This window comes from Panthera pardus, unplaced genomic scaffold (assembly GCF_024362965.1).
Source record: "Panthera pardus isolate Hobbes unplaced genomic scaffold, ASM2436296v1 HiC_scaffold_27, whole genome shotgun sequence".
Lineage (NCBI taxonomy): Eukaryota > Metazoa > Chordata > Mammalia > Carnivora > Felidae > Panthera > Panthera pardus.
Genome location: NW_026526843.1, coordinates 77,972,677 through 77,995,994, shown reverse-complemented (window position 1 = coordinate 77,995,994; position 23,318 = coordinate 77,972,677). Strand labels below are relative to the sequence as shown.

Below are 23,318 nucleotides of genomic sequence, written 5' to 3'. Positions count from 1 at the left end.
TCTTACACCATACACAAAAATAAACTCAAAATGGATGAAGGACCTGAATGTGAGACAGGAAAGCATCAAAACCCTAGAGGAGAAAGCAGGAAAAAAACCTCTCTGACCTCAGCCGCAGCAATTTCTTACTCAACACAACCCCAAAGGCAAGGGAATTAAAAGCAAAACTGAAATATTGGGACCTCATCAGGATAAAAAGTTTCTGCACTGCAAAGGAAACAATCAACAAAACTAAAAGGCAACTGAAGGGAGGGTGGGTGATGGGTATTAAGGAAGGCACCTTTTGGGATGAGCACTGGGTATTGTATGGAAACCAATTTGACAATAAATTTCATATTAATAATAAATAAATAAATAAATAAATAAATAAATAAATAAATAAAAAAGGCAACTGAAGGAGTGGGAAAAGATATTTGCAAGTGACACATTAGATAAAGGGCTAGTATCTAAAATCTATAAAAAACTCACCAAACTCCACACCTGAAAAACAAATGATCCAGTGAAGAAATGGGCAGAAGACATGAATAGACACTTTTCCAAAGAAGACATCCAGATGGCCAACAGACACATGAAAAGATGCTTAACGTCACTCCTTCTCAAAGAAATACACATCTTTTGTAGCAACGTGGATGGAACTGGAGAGTGTGATGCTAAGTGAAATAAGCCATACAGAGAAAGACAGATACCATATGGTTTCACTCTTATGTGGATCCTGAGAAACTTAACAGAAACCCATGGGGGAGGGGAAGGAAAAAAAAAAGAGGTTAGAGTGGGAGAGAGCCAAAGCATAAGAGACTGTTAAAAACTGAGAACAAACTGAGGGTTGATGGGGGGTGGGAGGGAGGGGAGGGTGGGTGATGGGTATTGAGGAGGGCACCTTTTGGGTTGAGCACTGGGTGTTGTATGGAAACCAATTTGACAATAAATTTCATATATTAAAAAATAAAAAAAAATTTAAAAAAATTAAAAAAAATAAAAAAAATTAAAAAAAAAGAAATACACATCAAAACTACAATGAGATATCATCTCATGCCAGTCAGAGTGGCTAAAATGAACAAATCAGGAGACTATAGGTGCTGGCAAGGATGTGGAGAAATGGGAACCCTCTTGCACTTCTGTTGGCAATGCAAACTGGTGCAGCTACTCTGGAAAACAGTGTGGAGGTTCCTCAAAAAAATTAAAAGTAGAACTACCTTATGACCCAGCAATAACACTGATAGGAATGTACCCAAAGGATACAGGAGTGCTGATGCATAGGGGCACTTGTACCCCAATGTTTATAGCAGCACTTTCAACAATAGCCAAATTATGGAAAGAGTCTAAATGAACATCAACTGACGAATGGATAAAGAAGGTGTGGATTATATATACAATGGAATACTATTTGGCAATGAGAAAGAATGAAATCTGGCCATTTGTGGCAACGTGGGTGGACCTGGAGGGTATTATGCTAAGTGAAATAAGCCAGGCAGAGAAAGACGGATACCATATTTTTTCACTCATATGTGAATCTGGAAAAACTTAACAGAAGACCATGTGGGAGGGGAAGGGTGAAAAATAGTTACAGAGGTAGAGGAAGGCAAACTCTAAGAGACTATTAAGGACTGAGAACAAACTAAGGGTAGATGGGTGTGAGGGAGAGGAGAAAGTGGGTGATGGGCAGGGAGGAGGGCACTTGGGATGAGCACTGGGTGTTGTATGGAAGCCAATTTTACAATAAATTATATTTTTTTAAAAAGTGTTGCAAACAGCTAACCCTTAATCTGTATAAACAGTTAAACATCTGCAGGGAGCAACAAAGTCCAGGTATTTGCTTATTTTTCATAGATCCTACTGCTCAACATACACTCATAAGTAGACTCAGCTAAAACTTTTTAATAAATTGCTAACGTGGTTGTGGGCTGGTATGAGAATGTGAAGCCCCTGGGGGCTGAAGACCTAGGTGGTTTTGCATCCTCTTGCAGACTTCCTCTACGAATTCCACCAGGTGCTGACAGGGAAGACAGAACAATCCTGAGATGTCCTATAGTTCTGGTTTGGGGAGTAAAACAGAATAGCAGCTATTGCTGAAATTGTGCCCAGACCATTCTCCTTTTATATCCTATGAAACAAAAGCTTTAGTCTTCACAGAGAAAGACAATGCAACTGTAACTTGAGAGTGGTAGTGGAAATTAACTGCAGCTGACAGAGGGAGTAGCCAACACTACTGAAACTCTGCCCAGACCAATCTACTCCATCTCCCCTAAAGCAAATAAACCTTAATGTGAAGGAAGAAGGGTGATGTGCTGGGCCTACCACTGTAGTTAGAGAAGAGGCAGGAACACATGGGAAGGTCACACCTCCAAGACTGAGGATAAGCATGCCTAAGACTGAGGCTTAATCAGACTAACATGAAATGTCATTAGTCACTTATTCCCTACTACCAGGGTAAAAAAAAAAAGTAGAATAATAGATTACATCTTCACACAAATAGAAGATTCACCTTCATACAAAGACAAATTGTCTCCAGAGAGAAGCAGAAAGGGAAGAATCAAGGCAAGAAAGAAATAGTCTGAAGAGAAAAATAAATCATCAGGACCAGATTCAGGTATAATACACATATTGGAATTATCAGGCAGGGAATTTAAAATAGCTATGATTGATAAATTTAGAAAAAACTTTATTGGAAAAGGTAGACAACATGAAAGATCAGATAATTTCAGTATATGGATGAAAAGTATAAGAAGGAATCAAAGGAAAATCAAGAGAAAAAAAACTACAGTAATAGATCTGAAGAATATCTTCAATGTGTTCATAAGTGAACTTAACATAGCTGAGGAATCAATGAACTTGAGGATATATTACTAGAAATTAAACACATTAAAATGCAGAGAGAAAAATTAGTAAAAAAAAAAAAAAGAAAAAAGAATAAAACATCCAAAAATTTTGGGAAAGTATCAAATAGTGTAATATATATGTATATATTAAATATATGCAATATATAATTAGAATGACAAAAGGAGAAGAGGGAGATAATGGGAAAGAAGAAATATTTGAAGAAAAAATTGTAAAAAATTTCTAAAATTGAGTTATTGATACCAAACCACAGATCCAAGTATCTCAGAGAACACCAAGCAGAGTAAATAAATTTTAAAAAGAACCACACAACACCCAGATGTATCAAATTCAAATTGTAGAAAATCAGACAAAAATAAAATATTGAAGGAGGCCAGGAAAAAGGAGTGGCAGAAACACCTTACCTACAGAAGAACAAGGAGAAGAATTATGCTAGACTTCTTGTCAGATGCCACATAAACAAAAAGACAGTGGAATAAAAATTTTAAATTATTGAAAGCAAACAACAGTGACAACACCACAAACCCTGCCAACCCAGAATTCTAAATTCAGCAAAAATGTCCTTCAAAAATAAAGGCAAAGTAAATGCTTGTATTTCAGACATACAAAAACAGAAAATTCATCACAGGCAGAACTGACTTATAAGAAATATTAAAGAACAATATTTAGAAAGAAAGGATATGATATAGGTCAAGAAACTGGATTTACATAATTAAAGAAGAGCATTGGAAAAGGAATAAGTGAAAGCAATATATACCTTTTATTTTACATATTCTTAATTGTTCTAAAAGATAATTGTTTTAAAAATTGTTAATGCTTATTTATTTTTGAGAGAGAGAGAGAGACGCAGAGCATGAATGGGGGAAGGGCAGAGAGGGAGGGAGACAGAATCTGAAGCAGGTTCCAGCCTCTTAGCTGTCAGCACAGAGCCCAATGTGGGACTCAAACCCACAAACCATGAGGTCATGACCTGAGCCAAAGTTGGATGCTTGACTGACCCCAAAAGATAACTGCTTAAAGCAATACTAGTAATAATGTATTGGGTGTTTATAACATATATGAAAATTAAATAAGTACAACAATGACACAAAGAAAGTGAAGAAGATTCTGGGAATATTCTGTTATAAGGTGCTTGTTCTACATGTAAAACAATATAGTGTTATTTGAAGGTGAACCCAAATTACTTTAAAATACACATTGTAAACCCTAGGGGAACCACTAAAAAGTTAAAAGAAGAGAGATAAATAAATAAATAAATAAATAAAATGGAATCATAAAAATTCTCAAATCAGATGAGAAAAAGCCAAAACAAAATATTAAAAAAGAAGCAAAGAGGTCTGGGAAGATGGTGGTGGAATACGAAGACTCTAGGCTTGCATTTCTTTGTGAATGCTACTAGATAACTATCAAATCATCCTAAATGACCCAACAATAAACCTAAAGACTGGCAGAACAAACTCCACAACTAAAGGTAGAGAAGAGGTCACACCAAAGAAGGTAGGAGGTGTGGAGACATAGTTTGGTAGAGAAACGGATCATGGCTACCATGGTGGGGAAGGAGCTGAAGTGGTAGAAAAGGGTAAGAGACAGACTAGCACACTGAGAAGCCCATGGGGAATACAAGCCACCATAGAAATTGGCTTGGAGAGCAAGACAGGATGAATTTTGTGAGTTCTTGCAACCACCTGGGTTTAAAGTCTAGAGATTTAAAGGTCAGGAGGCTTTGGCTCTGGGAAAGCACAGAGGGCATTGGGGCTGTTCTTGGAGAGAAAGCAGGGCAGGTAACGTGTGGACATACAACATGGAAACAGCAATATGAAGAGTACCTGGGGTACACAGTGGGGGAGGATATCTGCATATCTTGTAGTGTGTCAGCATTCAGGGAAAGACCCCTCTGGTAACAAAGGGCAGGCACCATTTTCCTCCCCAGCTTTTCAGTTTAAACACAAGGTCACTTGCAGGAACCAATTAGACTATACTTGACACAAAACTTGCTTACACCAAGCCCCAACCCACCCCCCCCCCATGCTGTGGTGGAACCACCCTTCTCAGTCATGCTTGCTTCAGTCCCACTGCAGTGGGCTCCTTCCCCTAGAAGACCAGCTTAAAGCCCTGTCCATACTGCATCTATCAAACCAGGAGTTTTTCAGGACCTTGGTTTTAGTAGCAGTGGTGAAAGGTCTTATTTCACAAGGAGACCAGAGCACATCTAGTTAAAACTTGTCACATTCAGGTAAGGATCACATATTGCCCACAACAGACAAAAAGAGCCTCTGCAGATGACTGGCCTGAGGGTAGAGCACCCAGGACACAATGGCAGAGCACTTGCAGCATACATTAGAGACACCCCCTGAAGCACTAAGCCATGGGGTACTATACTACACTACAGAGCACTACATCATAAGACCATTCTTCATAAGACCATTACCCTCAAGAACAGGAGAAGTAGCTGACTTTCCTAAGACATTGAAACATGCATAAAGACTTAGAAAAAATGAGAGGACAGAGAAATCTATCCCAAATGAAGGAACTGTATAAGGCCATGTTGTATTTAAACTGCTGAGTGGGAAAAAAACTGCAGCCAAGATACTCTACCCAGCAAGGCTACCAACATTGGAAGGAGAGATAAAAAGTTTCTCAGACAAACAAAAACTAAAGGAGTTACTGATCACTAAACCAGCCAGCAAGAAATATTAAAGGGGACTCTTTGAGTGGACAGGAAGAACTATAAATGAGAATATGAAGATAGGAAGCACAAAAGCAGTGATAATTAATGTTTCTGTTAAAAAAATCAGTCAAGGAACCCACAAAATAAAAGGTTGTCAAATATGACACCATATACCTAAAACGTGGGAAGGAGTGGAATAAAGAATCAGTTCAAATTTAAATGACCATCAAATTAATACAGATTGCGATATACAGAAGATGTTATGTACAAGATAATTGTTTTTTCTTAATATATGAAATTTATTGTCAAATTGGTTTCCATACAACACCCAGTGCTCATCCCAAAAGATGCCCTCATCAATGTCCATCACCTACCCTCCCCTTCCTCCCACCCCCCATCAACCCTCAGTTCTCAATTTTTAAGAGTCTCTTATGGTTTGGCTCTCTCCCACTCTAACCTCTTTTTTTGTACAAGATAATTGTAACAATGAATCAAAAACCACTAATAGGTATGCAAAGTATAAAGAGAAAGGAATATAAATGTACCACTAAGAAAAAACAGCATATCATAAAAGAGAGAAAGAATAGTAAGAGAACTTCAGAAACAACCACAAAACAAGTAATAAAATGCCAATAGATACATATATATCAATAATTAGTTTGAATATAAATGGACTAAACATTCCAATCAAGACACAGGGTGATAGAATTGATTAAAAAGCAAGACTCACCTATATGCTGCCTACAGGAGATTCATTTTTAGACTAAAAGACACCTGCAGATTAAAACTGGGAATATGGAAAAAAATATTTATCATGCAAATGGATATTAAAAGAAATCCAGAGGAACAATAATAATGTCAGACAAAGTAGATTTTAAAACAAAGACTGTCAGAAGAGACAAAAACAGACTCTGTCTATATAATCATAATGGGGACAATCCAACAAGAAGATATAACAATTGTAAATATTTATGCACCCAATATGAGGGAACCCAAATAAATAAAACAGATAACAAGTATAAAGGAACTAACTGGTAGTGATACAATAGTAGTAGGGGATTGTAACATCCCACTTACATCAACGGACAGATTATCTAAACAGAAAATCAACAAGAAAACTATGACTTTGAATGGCACACTGGACAAAATGGACTTAACCAATATATTCAGAACATTCCATCCTTAAACAGAAGAATACACATTTTTTTCAAGTACACATGAAACATCCAGAATAGATCACATATTAGACCACAAAATCAGTCTCTACAAATTAAAAAAAAAAAAATCAAAGTCATACCATGAATCTTTTCTGACCACAACTTTATGAAGTTAGAAATAAACCACACACACACACACACACACACACACAAATTGGGAAAGATCATAAATACATGGACATTTGATAACATGCTACTAAACAACTAATGGGTAAAATAAGAAATCAAAACAGAAACCAAAAAGCACGTGGAAACAATTGAAAATGAAAACAAATGGTCCAAAACATTTTCGATGAAGGTAAAGCTGTTCAAAGTGTGAAGTTTATAGCAATACAGGTCTACCTCAAAAAGAAAGAGAAATCTGAAATAAACAGCCCAACCTCACACCTAAAGTAACTAGAAAAAGAAAAACAAACAAGGGGAACCTGGCTGACTCAGTCGGTAGAGCATGTGACTATATTGGGGACATGAGTGCGAGCCCCATGTTAGGGGCAGAGATTATTTAATAAATAAAAGTTTAAATTTTTTTAATTTAATTTAATTTTTTAAAAAATTTTAATGTTTATTTCTGAAAGAGAGAGAGACAGAGTGCTAGTGGGAGAGGGGAAGAGAAAGAGGGAGAGAGACACAGAATCTGAAGCAGCTCCAGGCTCTGAGCTGTCAGCACAGAGCCCAACGTGGGGGTTTGAACCCATGAACTGTGAGATAATAACCTGAGCTAAAGTCAGACGCTGAACTGACTGAGCCACCCAGGCACCCCTAAAAACTTTTGAAAAATGAAAATATCTTTAAAAAAAGAAAAAGATAAACAAACCTTAAAATAGCAGAAGGAAGGAAATAATAAAGATTAGAGCAAAAATAAATGGTACAGAAACTAAATAAACAATAGAACAGATCATTAAAAATAGGAGCTGGTTCCCTAAAAAAAATCAATAACATTGATAAACCTGTTGCTAGACTTATCAAGAAACAAAGAGAAAGGACTCAGATGAATAAAATTACAAATGTAAGTGCTAAATAACCAACACAACAGAAATACAATCATAAAAGAATCTTATGTAAAATTATATGCCAACAAATGGGACAATCTAGAAAAAATTGATAAATTCCAAGAAACATATAACCTACTAAAGCCGAAACAGAAAAAAAATAGAAAATTTTCATAGACTTATTACCACCAAAGAGATTGAATCAGGAATCAAAAACCTCCCCACAAAAATCCAGTACCAGACATCTTCACAGGTGAATTTTACCAAACATTGAAGAAGAGTTAATACCTATTCTTCTCAAACTATTGCAAACAGAAGAGGAAAGAAAACTTCCAAATTCATTCTATGAGGTTAGAATTACCCTGATACCAAAACCATATAAAGACATCACAAAAAAAGAGTACTAAAGACCCATATCTCTGATTAACATAGATGCAACAATCCTCAACTAAATACTAACAAACTGAATCCAACAATGCATTAAAAAAGCATTTGCCATGATCAAGTGGGATTTATTCCTGGTATGCAGAAGTGGTTATGTGGGGAAATAGGTTCTACTTACACAAATGGGTTAGAAAAAAGCTTAGGGCAGAAAGCCGCCACCATGAGGCGAAAGCACCCAAGGTTAGCTAGCAAGATATTGTAATGGGATCACGAGTAACTTGTTATATCACCTGCAGGAACTTACTTTCTGGTGCCAATATACTATTGTGCTTTGATCACAAGCTCCACTTTCCCCCCAAACCCTTTGCTTCTTACACACACAAGTTAATGATTACTATCTGATTTCTTCACGTTCATGTGTAAGATCTTGAGTGCTCAAAATACAGAGATGAAGCCCCTGTTCAGGGCTCTTGTCTCCTCACGGACATTAGCCTCTCTTGTATTCAGTTATGTGTCCACTCTCTTGCTGGACAAGAGAGAACTCCAAACTCATAGTCTGTGACATGGTTCAATATTCAAAAACCAATCAACATGATACATCATACCAGTTAAGAGAAAGGATAAAAACCATATGATCATTTCAATAGATGCAGGAAAAGTATTTGTCAAAGTACATCTATTCATAATAAAAAGCCCTAAATAAAGTAGGTTGAGAGTGAACACACCTCAACATAATGAAGGCCATATATGAAAAACCCACAAAGAGCATCATACTCAATAGGGAAAAAACAGGGCTTTCCCCCTAAAGTCACGAACAAGACAAGGTTGTACACCCTCACCTCTTTTTTTGAACATAGTAATGGAAGTCCTAGCCACAGCAATTAGACAATGAAAAGAAATAAATGGTATCCAAATTGGTAAGAAAGAAGTAAAACTTCACTATTTGCAGATAACATGATACTATATATAGAAAACCCAAAAGACTCCATCAAAAAATGACTAGAACTGATAAACAAGTTTAGTAAAGTCACAACATACAAAAACAATAAACAGAAATTGGTTGCATTTCTATACACAATAAGGAAGCAGCAAAAAAAAAAAATTAAGAAAACAATCCCATTTACAATTGCACCCAAAATAATAAGATATCTAGGAATAAACCTAACAAAAGAAGTTAAAGACCTGTACTCTGAAAAATAAAAAACAATGACAAAATAAGTGGAAGAGGACATAAAGAAATGGAAAGACAGGGACACCTCTGTGGCCCAGTCGGTTGAGTGTCTTGCTCTTAATTTTGGCTCAGGTCACAATCCCAAGGTGATGGGATTGAGCCCCATGTTAGACTCCACACTGATTGTGGTACCTACTTAAGATTTTCTCTCCCAAACCCTCAGCCCCAATTCCCCACTCACACACTCCCTAAAAATAATTTAAAAAAAGAAATGGAAAGACATTCCATGCTCATTGATTGGAAGAACAAATATTGTTAAAATGTCCATAATACCCAAAGCAATCTACACATTTAATTCAATCACTATCAAAATACAAATAGCATTTTTCACAGAATTAGAAGGAAAAAAGTCCTAAAATGTCTATGGAACCACAAAAGACCCCAAAGAGCCAAAGCAACTTTGAAAAAGAAAATCAAAGCTGGAGGCATCACAATTCTGTACTTCAAGTTATATTACAAAGCTGTAGTCATTAAAACAGTATGATAGTGGAACAATAATAGATACAGAGATCAATGGAACAGAATAGAAAACCCAGAAGTAAACCCATAATTTTATGGTCCATTAATCTTTGACAAAGCAGGAGAGAATATCCAATGGGAAAAAAGTCTCTTCAACAAAAGATATTGGGGAAACTGGTCTGCTACATGCAAAAAAAATGATACTTGACCACTGTCTTACACCATACACAAAGATAAATTCATACCAGCATAAAAATCTAAATGTGAGACCTGAAACTATAAAAATACTAGAAGCGCACACAAGCAGTGAGGTCTCTGACATCAACCATAGCAATATTTTTCTAAATATGTCTTTTGAGACAAGGGAAATAAAAGCAAAAATGAACTATTGGGACTTCATCAAGATCAAAAGCATTTGCACAGCAAAGGAAACAATAACCAAAACTAAAAGGCAGCCTACAGTACAAATGAAGATATTTGCAAATGACATATCTGATAAAGGGTTAGTATCCCAAATCTATAAAGAATTTATCAAATCCAACATCCAAAAAACAAATAACCAAATGAAGAAATGGGCAAAAGATATGAATAGACACTTTTGCAAAGAAGACATACAGATGGCTAACAAACACATGAAAAGATGCTCAACATTACTCATTATCAGGAAAATGCAAGTCAAAATCATATTGAGATACCACCTCACACCTAAAATGGACAACTCAGGAAACAACAGATATTGACAAGGATGCACAGAAAGGGGATCCCTTGTGCACTGCTGGTAGGAATGCAAACTGATGCAGCCACTCTGCAAATTAGTATGGAGGTTCTTCAAAAAATTAAAATTAGAACTACTCCATGACCCAGCAATTGTACTACTAGGTATTTATGCAAAGGATATAAAAATGCAGACTCTAAGAAGCACGTGCACCCCAGTGTTTATAGCAGTGCTATCTACAATAGCCAGAGTATGGAAAGAGTCCAAATGTCAATCAACTGATGAATGGATAAAGAAGATGTGGTGTATATACATACAATGGAGTATTACTTGGTGATCAAAAGGAATGAAATCTTGCCATTTACAACTACATGGATGGAACTAGAGTGTATTATGCTAAGTGAAATAAGTCAGTCAGAGAAAGACAAATATATGATATCACTCATATGTGGAATTTAAGAAACAAAATAGATGAACATAGGGGAAGGGGAGAAAAATAAGATAAAAACAGAGAGGGTGGCAAACCATAAAGACTCTTAAATACAGAGAACAAACTGAGGGTTGCTGGAGGGGTGTTGGTTGGGGGGATGGGCTAAATGGGTGATAGGTATTAAGGAGGGCACTTGTTAGGGTGAGCACTGGATATTTTATGTAAGTGACGAATCATTGACTTCTACTCCTGAAATAGTTATTACACTATATGTTAACTACCTGGATTTAAATAAAATTTAAAAATTAAAAAAAAAATCAGTTAAGAAATGGGCAGAAGACATGAATAGACACTATTTCCAAAGAAGACACCCTGATGGCTTACAGACACATGAAAAGATGCTCAACATCACTCTACATCAAGGCAATACAAATCAAAACCACGATGAGATACCACCCTATACCTGTCAGAATGGTTAAAATTAATAACACAGGAAACAACAGGTGTTGGTTAGAATGTGGAGAAAGGGGAACCCCCTTGAACTGCTGGTGGGAATACAAACTGGTGCAGTCACTCTGGAGAACAGTATGGAGGTTCCTCAAAAAGTTAAAAATAGAACTACCCTATGATCCTGCAATTGCACTATTAGGTATTTACCTGAAGAATACAAAAATATAGATTCAAAGGGGTACATGCACCTCAATGTTTATAGCAGCATTATCAACAATAACCTAACTGTGGAAAGAGCCTAAATGTCCATCAACTGTTAAATGGATAAAGAAGAGATGGTGTGTGTGTGTGTGTGTGTGTGTGTGTGTGTGTATGTATATATATACATTACTAGTATGTATATATATATTATATTATATTATATTATATATATATTTATATATTATACATATATACATACACATCATATATTATATATATTGTATAACATATATAATATATTATATTATATATAATACACATTATATATTATAACATATGTATTATATATATATTATATATATTATATATATACACACACACATAGTCATCAAAAAGAATGAAATCTTTCCATTTGTACCAACATGAATGGAGCTAGAAAGTATTATACTAAGTGAAATAAGTCAGTCAGGGAAGACAAATTTCATATGATTTCACACATAAGTGGAATTCAAGAAACAAAGCAGATGAACCTATTAGAGAAAGAAAAACAAACCACGAGTCTCTTAATGATAGAGAACAAACTGAAGATTGATGGAAGGATGAGGTGGGAGATGGGCTAGACGGGTGATGGGTATTAAGGAGATCATTGTTATGATGAGCACTGGGTGTTGTATGTAAGTAATGAGTCACTGAATTCAACTGAAACCAATATTGTACTGTATGTTAACTAAGTACAATTTAAGTAAAAATTTCAAAAGAAAGAAAAAGAAAACAGAAAACAATGGAAAAAAAGGAACAAAGCAAGGATATCTACTTTCATCACTTGTATTCAATAGCACTAAAACTCCTAGTCAGTATTATAAGCCAAAAACAAACAAATAAAAGGTATACAGATTGTATACAGATTGTACAAAATTCCAGTAAATCTGCAAAAAATTCTGTTGAGGAACATCATCAAAATACATGATAGCCAATTGCTCCATGAGCTGGACCTAAGCACTCAGAGGCTCCTCACTCCCTCCTCTGTCCTAGGAATATGGGTTCCACTTGTTTTCCCACTCCCAGAGGCTGCTCCAAGGACAAAATTGAGATGGTGATGTGTTGGAAATACCTGCATGGGGAGGGGGGTGGTGTCTGGGCGGCTAAGTCAGTTAAATGTCTAACTCTTGATTTCAGCTAAGGTCATGATCTCACGGTTTGTGAGATCATTGGGCCCTGTGGTGACAGCGAGGACACTCCTTGGGATTCTCTTTCTCACCCTCTCACTCTGCACCTCCCTCTGTCTCTCAAAATAAATACACATTTTTTAAATGAAAATACCGGGGTGTCTGGGTGGCTCAGTATGTTGAGCATCTGACTCTTGGTTTCTGTTTAGGTCATGATCACAAGATCGTGGGACAAGCCCTGCATCAGGCTCCATGCTCAGTGTGGAGTCTGCTTAAGTTTCTCTCTCTCCCTCTGCCCCTCTCCCTCACTCACGCTCTTTCTCTCTAAAATAAAGGGAAAAAATAAAGGAAAACACCTGCATAGTATGTTACTGAGCCAGTTAGGGCCTCATGATAAACTTTTAAGATTTGGAGACCAGGTGCAGGGATCCATTTTTCTTGCTGCCAGCCAAGACGAGCCTTGTATGTAGGTTCCCATTATTATTATTAAAAATTTCCGCCTACCCACCTGGAATGGCCTGCCTCTTTCTTTGATCTTTCCCTGCCTTCTTCATAAGGGGTCTAGGTTCATATTACACCTGGGAAGCTCCTGAGAGGGTTCCAAGCAACAAATACTCCTAGAACTAATAAGTGATTTTATTAATTTCACAGGATACAATGTCAACACAAAAAAGTCAATCATATTCTGATAAATAAGCAATTAATAGTTAAAGAACAAAATTAAGGAAAAAAACTATAATACTTCTAATAAGATAAAAAAAATACTTAGGTATAATACTAACAAAACCTGTATAAGATCTGTATGCTGAAAACTGCAAAATGCTCCTAAAAGAAATCAAACAACTAAATAAATACGCATATCGTGTTCATGGATTGAAAGACTCAACATAGTAAATATGTCCATTTTCTCCAAAATGACCTACAGATTTAACAGAATATCAATAAAAACTATCATCAGGATTTTTTGAAAATATAGACAAACCAACTCCAAAGTTAATATGGAAGATCAAAGGAACTAAAATAGTTAAAATAATTTGCAAGTTAATAACAATTTTGGAGGAAACTCCGTACCTGATTTTAAGATTTACTATAAAACTACAGTGCTCAAGACAGTGTGGTATTGTCAAAAGGATAGACATATATGTCAATGGATTAGAATAGAGAGCCCACAAATAGACCCACACAAATACAGTCAATTGATTTAGGAAAATCGAAAGCAATTCAATGGAGAAAATAGAGACTTTTCAAAAGTGGTGCTAGAACAAATGGAACTCCCTATACAAAACATGAACCTCAACACAAACCTTGTACTTTTGCAAAAAGGAACTCAAAATAGATTATTGTGCTAAATATATAATGTAAATATATAAAACTTCTAAAAGATATTTCATCCAGTTTTAATTTATTTTTGTGTACGGTGCAAGAAAGTGGTCCAGGTTCATTTGCTGAAGAGACTGTCTTTTTTCCATTGGATATTCTTTCCTGCTTTGTCAAAGATTAGTTGGCAGATGTGTGTGGGCCCATTTCTGGGTTCTCTATTCCATTGTATCTATGTGTCTGTATTTGCAAATGAAATATCAGATAAAGGGTTAGTATCCAAAATCTATAAAGAACTTATCAAAGTTAACACCCCAAAAAACAAATAACCCAGTGAAGAACTGGGCAAAAGACATGAATAGACACTTTTCCAAAGACATACAGATGGCTAACAGACACATAAAAAAATGCTCAACATCACTCATCATTAGGGAAATACAAATCAAAACCACAATGAGATACCACCTCACACCAGTCACAATGGCTAAAATTAACAACCCAGGAAACAACAGATGTTGGTGAGGATGCTGAGAAAGAGGATCCCTTTTGCATTGCTCATGGGAATGCAAACTGGTGCAGCCACTTTGGAAATTAGTATCGAGGTTCCTCAAAAAATTAAAAATAGAACCACCCTATGACCCAGCAATTGCACTACTAGGTAGTTATCCAAAAATACAGGAGTGCTATTTCGAAGGGACATATTTTATGTCCCAGTGTTTATAGCAGCACTATTGACAATAGCCCAAGTATGGAAAGAGCCCAAATGCCCATTGACTGATGAATAGATAGAAGATGTGGTATATATATGTATATATGGAATATATGGAATATATGTGTGTGTGTGTGTGTACACACACATATATATACACATACACACAATGGAATATTACTCAGCTATCAGAAAGAATGAAATCTTGCCATTTGCAACAATGTGGATGGAACTAGAGTGTGTTATGCTAAGCAAAAGTAGTCAATCAGGGAAAGACAAATATCATATGACTTCACTCACATGTGGAATTTAAGATACAAAGCAGATGAACATAAAGGAAGGGAAGCAAAAAAAATATTAAAACAGGGAGGGGGACAAACCTAAAAGACAAATAATACAGAGAACAAACTGAGGGTTGCTGGCAGGGTTTTGGTGGGGGGATGGGCTAAATGGGCAAGGGGCATTAAGGAGGACACTTGTTAAGATGAACACTGGGTGTTATATGCAAGTGACGAATAACTAAATTCTACTCCTGAAACAATCATTACATTATATGTTACCTAAATTGTATGTAATTAAAAAAAATAAATTAAAGGGTGCCTGGGTGGCTCAGTCGGTTAAGTGTCTGACTTCAGCTCAGGTCATGATCTCCCAGTTTATGGGTTTGAACCCGGCGTCAGGAACTGTGATGACAGCTCAGAGCCTGGAGCCTGCTTTGGATTCTGTGTCTCCCTGCTTTAAAGGCCCTCCTATGCTCATGCTTTGTCTCTCTCTGTCTCTCAATAATAAATAAATGTCAAAAAATAAAAATAAATTAATTAATTTAAAAATAATTTAAAAAACTTAACACCGAAAAAATATATAATCCAATTAAATAATGAGCAGAAGACATGAATAGACACTTTCCCAAAGACATAGAAATGGCCATCGGGCACAGGAAAAGATGTGGTCAACATCACTGATCATCAGGGAAATACAAATCCACACTATAATGAGATTCATCTCATACCTGTGGGAATGGATAACACCAACAACACAAGAACAACATGTGTTGTTAAGGATGTGGATAAAATAGAACCTTCTTGCACTGTTGGTGGGAGTGCAAACAGGTGCAGCCACTGTGGAAAACATTATGGGGGCTGGGCTCCTCAAAATTTTAAAATTAGGACTATCATATGATCCAGCAATTGTACTCCTAAATATTTACCCCAAAAATACAAAAATATTAATTCAAATGGATAAATTCACCCCAATGTTTATAGCAGCATTATCTACAATTGCCAAATTATGGAAACTGCCCAAGTGTTCATTGACACAGTAATGGATAAAGAACAAGATATATATATGTATATATATATATATATATATATATATATATATATGTAATATTACTCAGCCATAAAAGAGAATTAAGTCTTGCCATTTGCAACAACATGGATGGCAGTAGAGAGTATTATGTTAAGTGAAATAAGTCAGTCAGAGAAAAAAAAACATACGATTTCATTCATATGTGGAATTTGAGAAACAAAACAACTGAGCAATGGGGAACAAAAGAGAGAGAGGAAAACAAAGAAAAAGACTGTTAACTATAAAGAACAAATTAAGGTTTTTTAGATATATGGCGAGGGAGAAGATGGCAGTGAAGGAGGATGCTGGACTCACCTCGTCCTGCTGATCACTTAGATTCCACCCACATCTGCCTAAATAACCCAGAAAACCACCAGAAGACAAGCAGAATGGACTATCTGGAGCCAAATGTAGACAAGAGGCCCACAGAAGAGGGTAGAAAGGGTAGAGAGGCAGTGCGTGCTACACGGACTGGTGGGAGGGAGCTGGGGCAGTGGAAAGGCAGCCTGCCTGGCAAGGCAGAGCCCCTGAAGTCTGGCATGCAAAAGCGGAGGGGGAGGACTCCATGAGTTCTGATAGCCAATGAGACTTAACATCTGGAATGTTATAAGTCAACAGCTCTGCTCGGAGAGTGGGAGGGTGAGAGGACATTGGGAAGGAGATGTATTGAGCCCTGGAAGACAGAGCTCAGCTCGGCAGGGAACAAAGGCGTTGGTCACCGCCATCTCCCTCTCCCATTTCCCCAGCCAAAACCCCAAAGGGAATCAGTTCACCAAACTTGCTTGCACCGCGCAAACACCCAATGCTGTGCTTCTGTGGATCCATCACTCTGACGGGTCGGCCTCCCTCCTGGTGCTGCAGGGCCCGCAGGGGACAACTGATGGCAAAGCAAGATGAGCCTGCCCCTCCTGCCCCTGTGAAGCTTGCTTATCCACCCCAGCTAATATGCCAGAGCCATCATAGCAGCACCACAAGCCTCCAAGTGTGCAAGTAACCCACACAGGGTCCACACCACTCCACAGTGAGTCCTGCCCCTGGGAGAGGGAAAGATAAGGTACACACCAGTCTGACTATGGCCCCAGCAGTGGGCTGGGGACAGACATCAGGTCTGACCGTGGTCCCGCCCACCAACACAAGTTACTCCAGACAGCACAGAGGAAGTGCCCTGAAGTTCTGTGGCACCCCAGGGACTATTCAAAATGACAAAATGGAAGAATTTTCCTCAAAAGAAACTCCTGGAAGTAGCGATAGTTAACAAATTGATCAAAAATGATTTCAGCAATATAACAGAGCAAGAATTTAGAATAATAGTCATAAAATTAACCTATGGGCTTGAAAAAAGTATAGAACACAGCACAGAATCTGTTGCTACAGAGAACAAGGGACTAAGAAATAGTCACAAGGAGCTAAAAAATGTTAAGATGAGGTGAAAAATAAAATGGAGGTGACCACAGCTCAGATTGAAGAGGCAGAGGAGAGAATAGGTGAATTAGAAGATAAAATTATGGAAAAAGAGGAAGCTGAGAAAAAGAGAGATAAAAGATCCAGGAGTACGAGGGGAAAATTAGAGAACTAAGTGATGCAATTAAACGCAACAATATCCGTATAATAGGAATTCCAGAAGAGGAAGAGAGAGAGAAAGGGGCTGAAGGTGTACTTGAACAAATCATAGCTGAGAACTTCCCTGATCTGGGGAAGGAAAAAGGCACAGAAATCCAAGAGGCACAGAGAACTCCCTTCAGATGTAACTTGAATTGATCTTCTGCACGACATATCATAGTGAAACTGGCAAAATACAAGGATAAAGAGAAAATTCTGAAAGCAGCTAGGGATAAACACGCTCTTACACATAAAGGGAGACCAATAAGGCTAGTGACAGACCTATCTACTGAAACTTGGCAGGCCAGAAAGGAATGGCAGGAAATCTTCAATGTGATGAACAGAAAAAAATATGCAGCTGAGAATCCTTTATCCAGCAAATCTGTCATTTAGAATAGAAGGAGAGATAAAGGTCTTCCCAAACAAACAAAAACTGAAGGAATTCATCATGACTAAACCAACCCTACAACATATCCTAAGGGGGATCCTGTGAGTGAAATGTTGCAAGGACCACAAACTACCAGAGGCATCACTGCAAGCATGAAACCTACAGACATCACAATGACTCTAAACCCATATCTTTCAATAAAACTGAATGTAAATGGACTAAATGCTCCAACCAAAAGACATAGGGTATCAGAATGGATAAAAAAAACAAGACCCATCTATTTGCTGTCTACAAGAGATGCATTTTAGACTTGAGGACACCTTCAGACTGAAAGTGAGGGGATGGAGAACTATCTATCATGCTACTGGAAGTCAAAATAAAGCTGAGTAGCCATACTAATATCAGACAAACTAGAATTATTTTCTTTTACATTTATTTATTTTTGATAGACAGAGAGAGACAGAGAACAAGTGGGGGAAGGGCAGAGAGGGAAGGAGACACAGAATCCGAAGCAGGATCCAGGCTCCGAGCTGTCAGCACAGAGCCTGACGCAGGGCACCAACTCACAAACAGAGAGATCATTACCTGAGCCAAAGTCGGACGGTTAATCGACTGAGCCACCCAGGTGCCCCTGGAAAAATCAGACTTTAAATTAAAGGCTGTAACAAGAGGTGAAGAAGGGAGTTATATAATAATTACACCGTCTATCCATCAGGAAGAGCTAAACAATTATAAATGTCTATGTGCCAAATACAGGAGCCCCCAAATATATAAAACAATTACTCACAAACATAAGCAACCTTATTGATAAGAATGTGGTCATTGAAGGGGACTTTAATACTCCTCTTACAGTAATGGACAGATCTAGACACAGGATCAATAAAGAAACAAGGGCCCTGAATGATACATTGGATCAGATGGACTGTACAGATATATTTGGAACTCTGCATCCCAAAGCAACAGAATATACTTTCTATTCAAGTTCACATGGAACATTCTCCAAGATCGATCACATACTGGGTCACAAAACAGCCCTTCATAAGTATAAAAGAATTGAGATCCTACCATTCACACTGTCAGACCACAATGCTATGAAATTTGACATCAATCACAGGAAAAAGTCTGGAAAACCTCCAAAAGCATGGAGGTTAAAGAACACCCTACAAAAGAATGAATGGGTCAACCAGGCAATTTGAGAAGAAATTTAAAAACATATGGAAACAAATGAAAATGAAAATACAACAATGCAAACGCTTTGGGATGCAGCAAAGGCAGTCCTGAGAGGAAAATACATTGCAATCCAGGCCTATCTCAAGAAACAAGAAAAATCCCAAATACAAAATCTACCAGCACACGTAAAGGAAATAGAAGCAGAAGAGCAAAGACACCCCAAACCCAGCAGAAGAGAAATAATAAAGATCAGAGCAAAAATAAACAATATAAAATCTAAAAAAAAAAAAAAAAACTGTAGAGCAGATCAGTGAAACCAAGACTTGGTTTTTTTGAAAAATTAAACAAAATTGATAAACCTCTAGCCAGGCTGCTCAAAAAGAAAAGGAAGATGACCCAATTAGATGAAATCATGAATGAAAATGGAATTATTACAACCAATCCCTCAGAAATATGGGCAATTATCAGGGAACACTATGAAAAAATATCTGCCAACAAACTGGACAACCTGGAAGAAATGGAAAAATTCCTCAGCACCCACACACTTCCAAAACTCAAACATGAAGTAATAGAAAACATTAATGGATGCATAACCAGAGAAAAAATTGAATCAGTTATCAAAAATCTCCCAAGAAATAAGAGTCCAGGACCAGATGGCTTCCCAGGGAAATTCTATCAGACATTTAAAGTACAGTTAATACCTATCCTTCTTAACCTGTTCCAAGAAACAGAAAGGGAAGGAAAACGTCCAGACCCATTCTATGAAGCCAGCATTACTTTGACTCCCAAACCAGACAGAGACCCAACAAAAAAAGACAACTACAGGCAAATATCCCTGATGAATATAGATGCAAAAATTCTCAATAAGATACTAACAAATCGAATTCAACAGCATATAAAAAGAATTATTCACCATGATCAAGCAGGATTCATTCCTGGGCTGCAGGGCTGGTTCCACATTCGGAAATCAATCAATGTGATACATCACATTAATAAAAGAAAAGATAAGAACCATATGATCCTGTCAATCGATGCTGAAAAAGCATTTGATAAAATTCAGCATCCTTTCTTAATAAAATCCCTCGAAAAAGTTGGGATAGAAGGGACATACTTAAACATCAGAAAAGCCATTTATGCAAAGCCCACAGCTAATATCATCCTCAATGGGGAAAAACTGAGAGGTTTCCCCCTGTGATCAGGAACACGACAGGAATGTCCACTCTCACCGCTGTTGTTTCACATAGTTTTGGAAGTGCTAGCATCAGTAATAAGACAACAAAATGAAATCAAAGGCATCAGAATTAGCAAAGATGAAGTCAAGCTTTCACTTTTTGCAGATGACATGATATTATACATGGAAAACCAGATAGATTCCACCAAAATTCTGCTAGAACTGACACATGAATTCAGCAAAGTCGCAGGATTCAAAATCAGTGTACAGAAATCAGTTGCATTCTTATATACTAATAATGAAACAAAAGAAAGACAAATAAAGAAACTTATCCCATTCACAATTGCACCAAGAAGCACAAAATACCTAGGAATAAACCTGACTAAAGATGTAAAAGATCTGTATGCTGAAATCCATAGAAAGCTTATGAAGGAAATTGAAGAAGATATAAAGAAATGGAAAGACATTCCGTGCTCATGGATTGGAAGAGTAAATATTGTCAAAATGTCAATACTACCCAAAGCTATCTACACATTCAATGCAATCCCAATCAAAATTGCACCAGCATTCTTGTCGAAGCTAGAGCAAGCAATCCTAAAATTCGTATGGAACCACAAAAGGCTCCGAATAGCCAAAGTAATATTGAAGAAGAAGACCAAAGTGGGAGGCATCACAATCCCAGACTTTAGCCTCTACTACAAAGCTGTCATCATCAAGACAGCATGGTATTGGCACAAAAACAGACACATAGACAAATGGAATACAACAGAAACCCCAGAATTAGACCCACAAAAGTGTGGCCAAATAGTGTTTGACAAAGCAGGAAAGAATATCCAATGGAAAAAAGACAGTCTCTTTAATAAATGGTGGTGGGAGAACTGGACAACAACATGCAGAAGATTGAAACTAGACCACTTTCTTACACCATTCACACACACAAAAAAAAACTCAAAATGGATAAAGGACCTGAATGTGAGACAGGAAACCATCAAAACCCTAGAGGAGAAAGCGGGAAAAAAACTCTCTGACCTCAGCCGCAGCAATTTCTTACTTGACACATCTCCAAAGGCAAGGGAATTAAAAGCAAAACTGAACTATTGGGACCTCATGAAGATCAAAAGCTTCTGCACTGCAAAGGAAACAATCCACAAAACTAAAAGGCAACCAACGGAATGGGAAAAGATATTTGCAAATAACATATCGGACAAAGGGCTAGTATCCCAAATCTATAAAGAGCTCACCAAGCTCCACACCTTAAAAACAAATAATCCAGTGAAGAAATGGGCAGAAAACATTGAAAAGACACTTCTCTAAAGAAGACATTCAGATGGCCAACAGGCACATGAAAAGATGCTCAACGTCGCTCCTCATCAGGGAAATAAAAATGAAAACCACAATGAGATACCACCTCATGTCAGTCAGAGTGGCTAAAATGAACAAATCAGGAGACTATAGATGCTGGAGAGGATGTGGAGAAATGGGAACCCTCTTGCACTGTTGGTGGGAATGCAAACTGGTGCAGCCGCTCTGGAAAACAGTGTGAAGGTTCCTCAAAAAATTGAAAAATAGATCTACACTATGACCCAGATATAGCACTGCTAGGAATTTACCCAAGGGATACAGAAATGCTGATGCATAGGGGCCCTTTACCCCAATGTTTATAGCAGCACTTTCAACACTAGCCAAACTATGGGACGAACCTAAATATCCATGAACTGATAAATGGATAAAGAAATTGTGGTTTATATACACAATGGAATACTACACGGCAATGAGAAAGAGTGAAATATGGCCTTTTGTAGCAAGGTGGATGGCACTGGAGAGTGTTATGCTAAGTGAAATAAATCATACAGAGAAAGACAGATACCATATGTTTTCATTCACATGTGGATCCCGAGAAACTTAATAGAAAACCATGGGGGAGGGGAAGGGAAAAAAAAAGGTTAGACAGGGAGGAAGCCAAAACATAAGAGACTCTTAAAAACTGAGAACAAACTTCGGGTTGATGGGACGTGGGAGGGAGGGGAGAGTGGGTGATGGTATTGAGGAGGGCACCTGTTTGGATGAGCACTGGGTGTTGTATGGAAACCAATTTGACAATAAATTTCTTATTAAAAAAAAGAACAAATTGATGGTTAACAGAGGGGAGTTGATTGAGGGTTGGGTAAATAGCTGATGGCAATTAAGGAGTGCAGCCGTGATGAGCACTGGGTATTGTATGGCAGTATTGAATCACTATATTGTATATCTGAAACTATTACTACACTGTATGTTAACTAACTTGAATTTAAATAAAAGTAGTGCAATTGTGGGTCGTGGGGTAGTTCTATTTTTAATTTTATGAGGAACCTCCATACTGTTTTCCAGAGTAGCTGCACAAGTTTGCATTCCCACCAGCAATGCAAAAGAGATCCTCTTTCTCCACATCCTTGCCACACCTGTTGTTGCGTGAGTTGTTTATGTTAGCCATTTTGACAGTGTGAGCTGGTATCCCATTGTGGTTTTGATTTTGATTTCCCTGATGGTGAGTGATGTGGAGCATTTTTACATGTGTCGGTTGGCCATCTGAATGTCTTCTTTGTAGAAGTGTCTGTTCATGTCTTTTGCCCATTTCTTCACTGGATTATTTGTTTTTTGGGTGTTGAATTGGATAAGTTCTTTGTAGATTTTGGATACTAACCCTGTATCTGATATGTCATTTGTAAATATCTTCTCCCATTCCGTTGGTTCCCTTTCAGTTTTGCTGATTCTTTCCTTCACTGTGCAGATTTTTATTTTGATGAGGTCCCAGTAGTTCATTTTTGCTTTTGTTTCCCTTGCCTCCAGAGACATGTTGAGTAAGAAGTTGCTGCAGCCAATATCAAAGAGGTTT

General features: G+C 37.4%; 1 protein-coding gene across 5 annotated transcripts in view; it reads right to left on the bottom strand.

Annotated features, from left to right (window-relative positions):
* Positions 1–23,318, bottom strand: part of PFKFB1 (6-phosphofructo-2-kinase/fructose-2,6-biphosphatase 1) — a 113,272-nt gene that overhangs the window by 51,520 nt on the left and 38,434 nt on the right. For 2 of the 5 annotated variants that reach the window (XM_019436667.2, XM_053891573.1), the window contains exon 2: positions 13,254–13,368. The exons of the other annotated variants lie outside the window; for them this stretch is intronic. In XM_019436667.2, coding sequence (XP_019292212.1) covers positions 13,254–13,299 — 46 coding nt within the window. In that variant the 5' untranslated portion in view covers positions 13,300–13,368. The remainder of the gene's footprint in view (positions 1–13,253; positions 13,369–23,318) is intronic. 5 annotated transcript variants of the gene reach the window in all.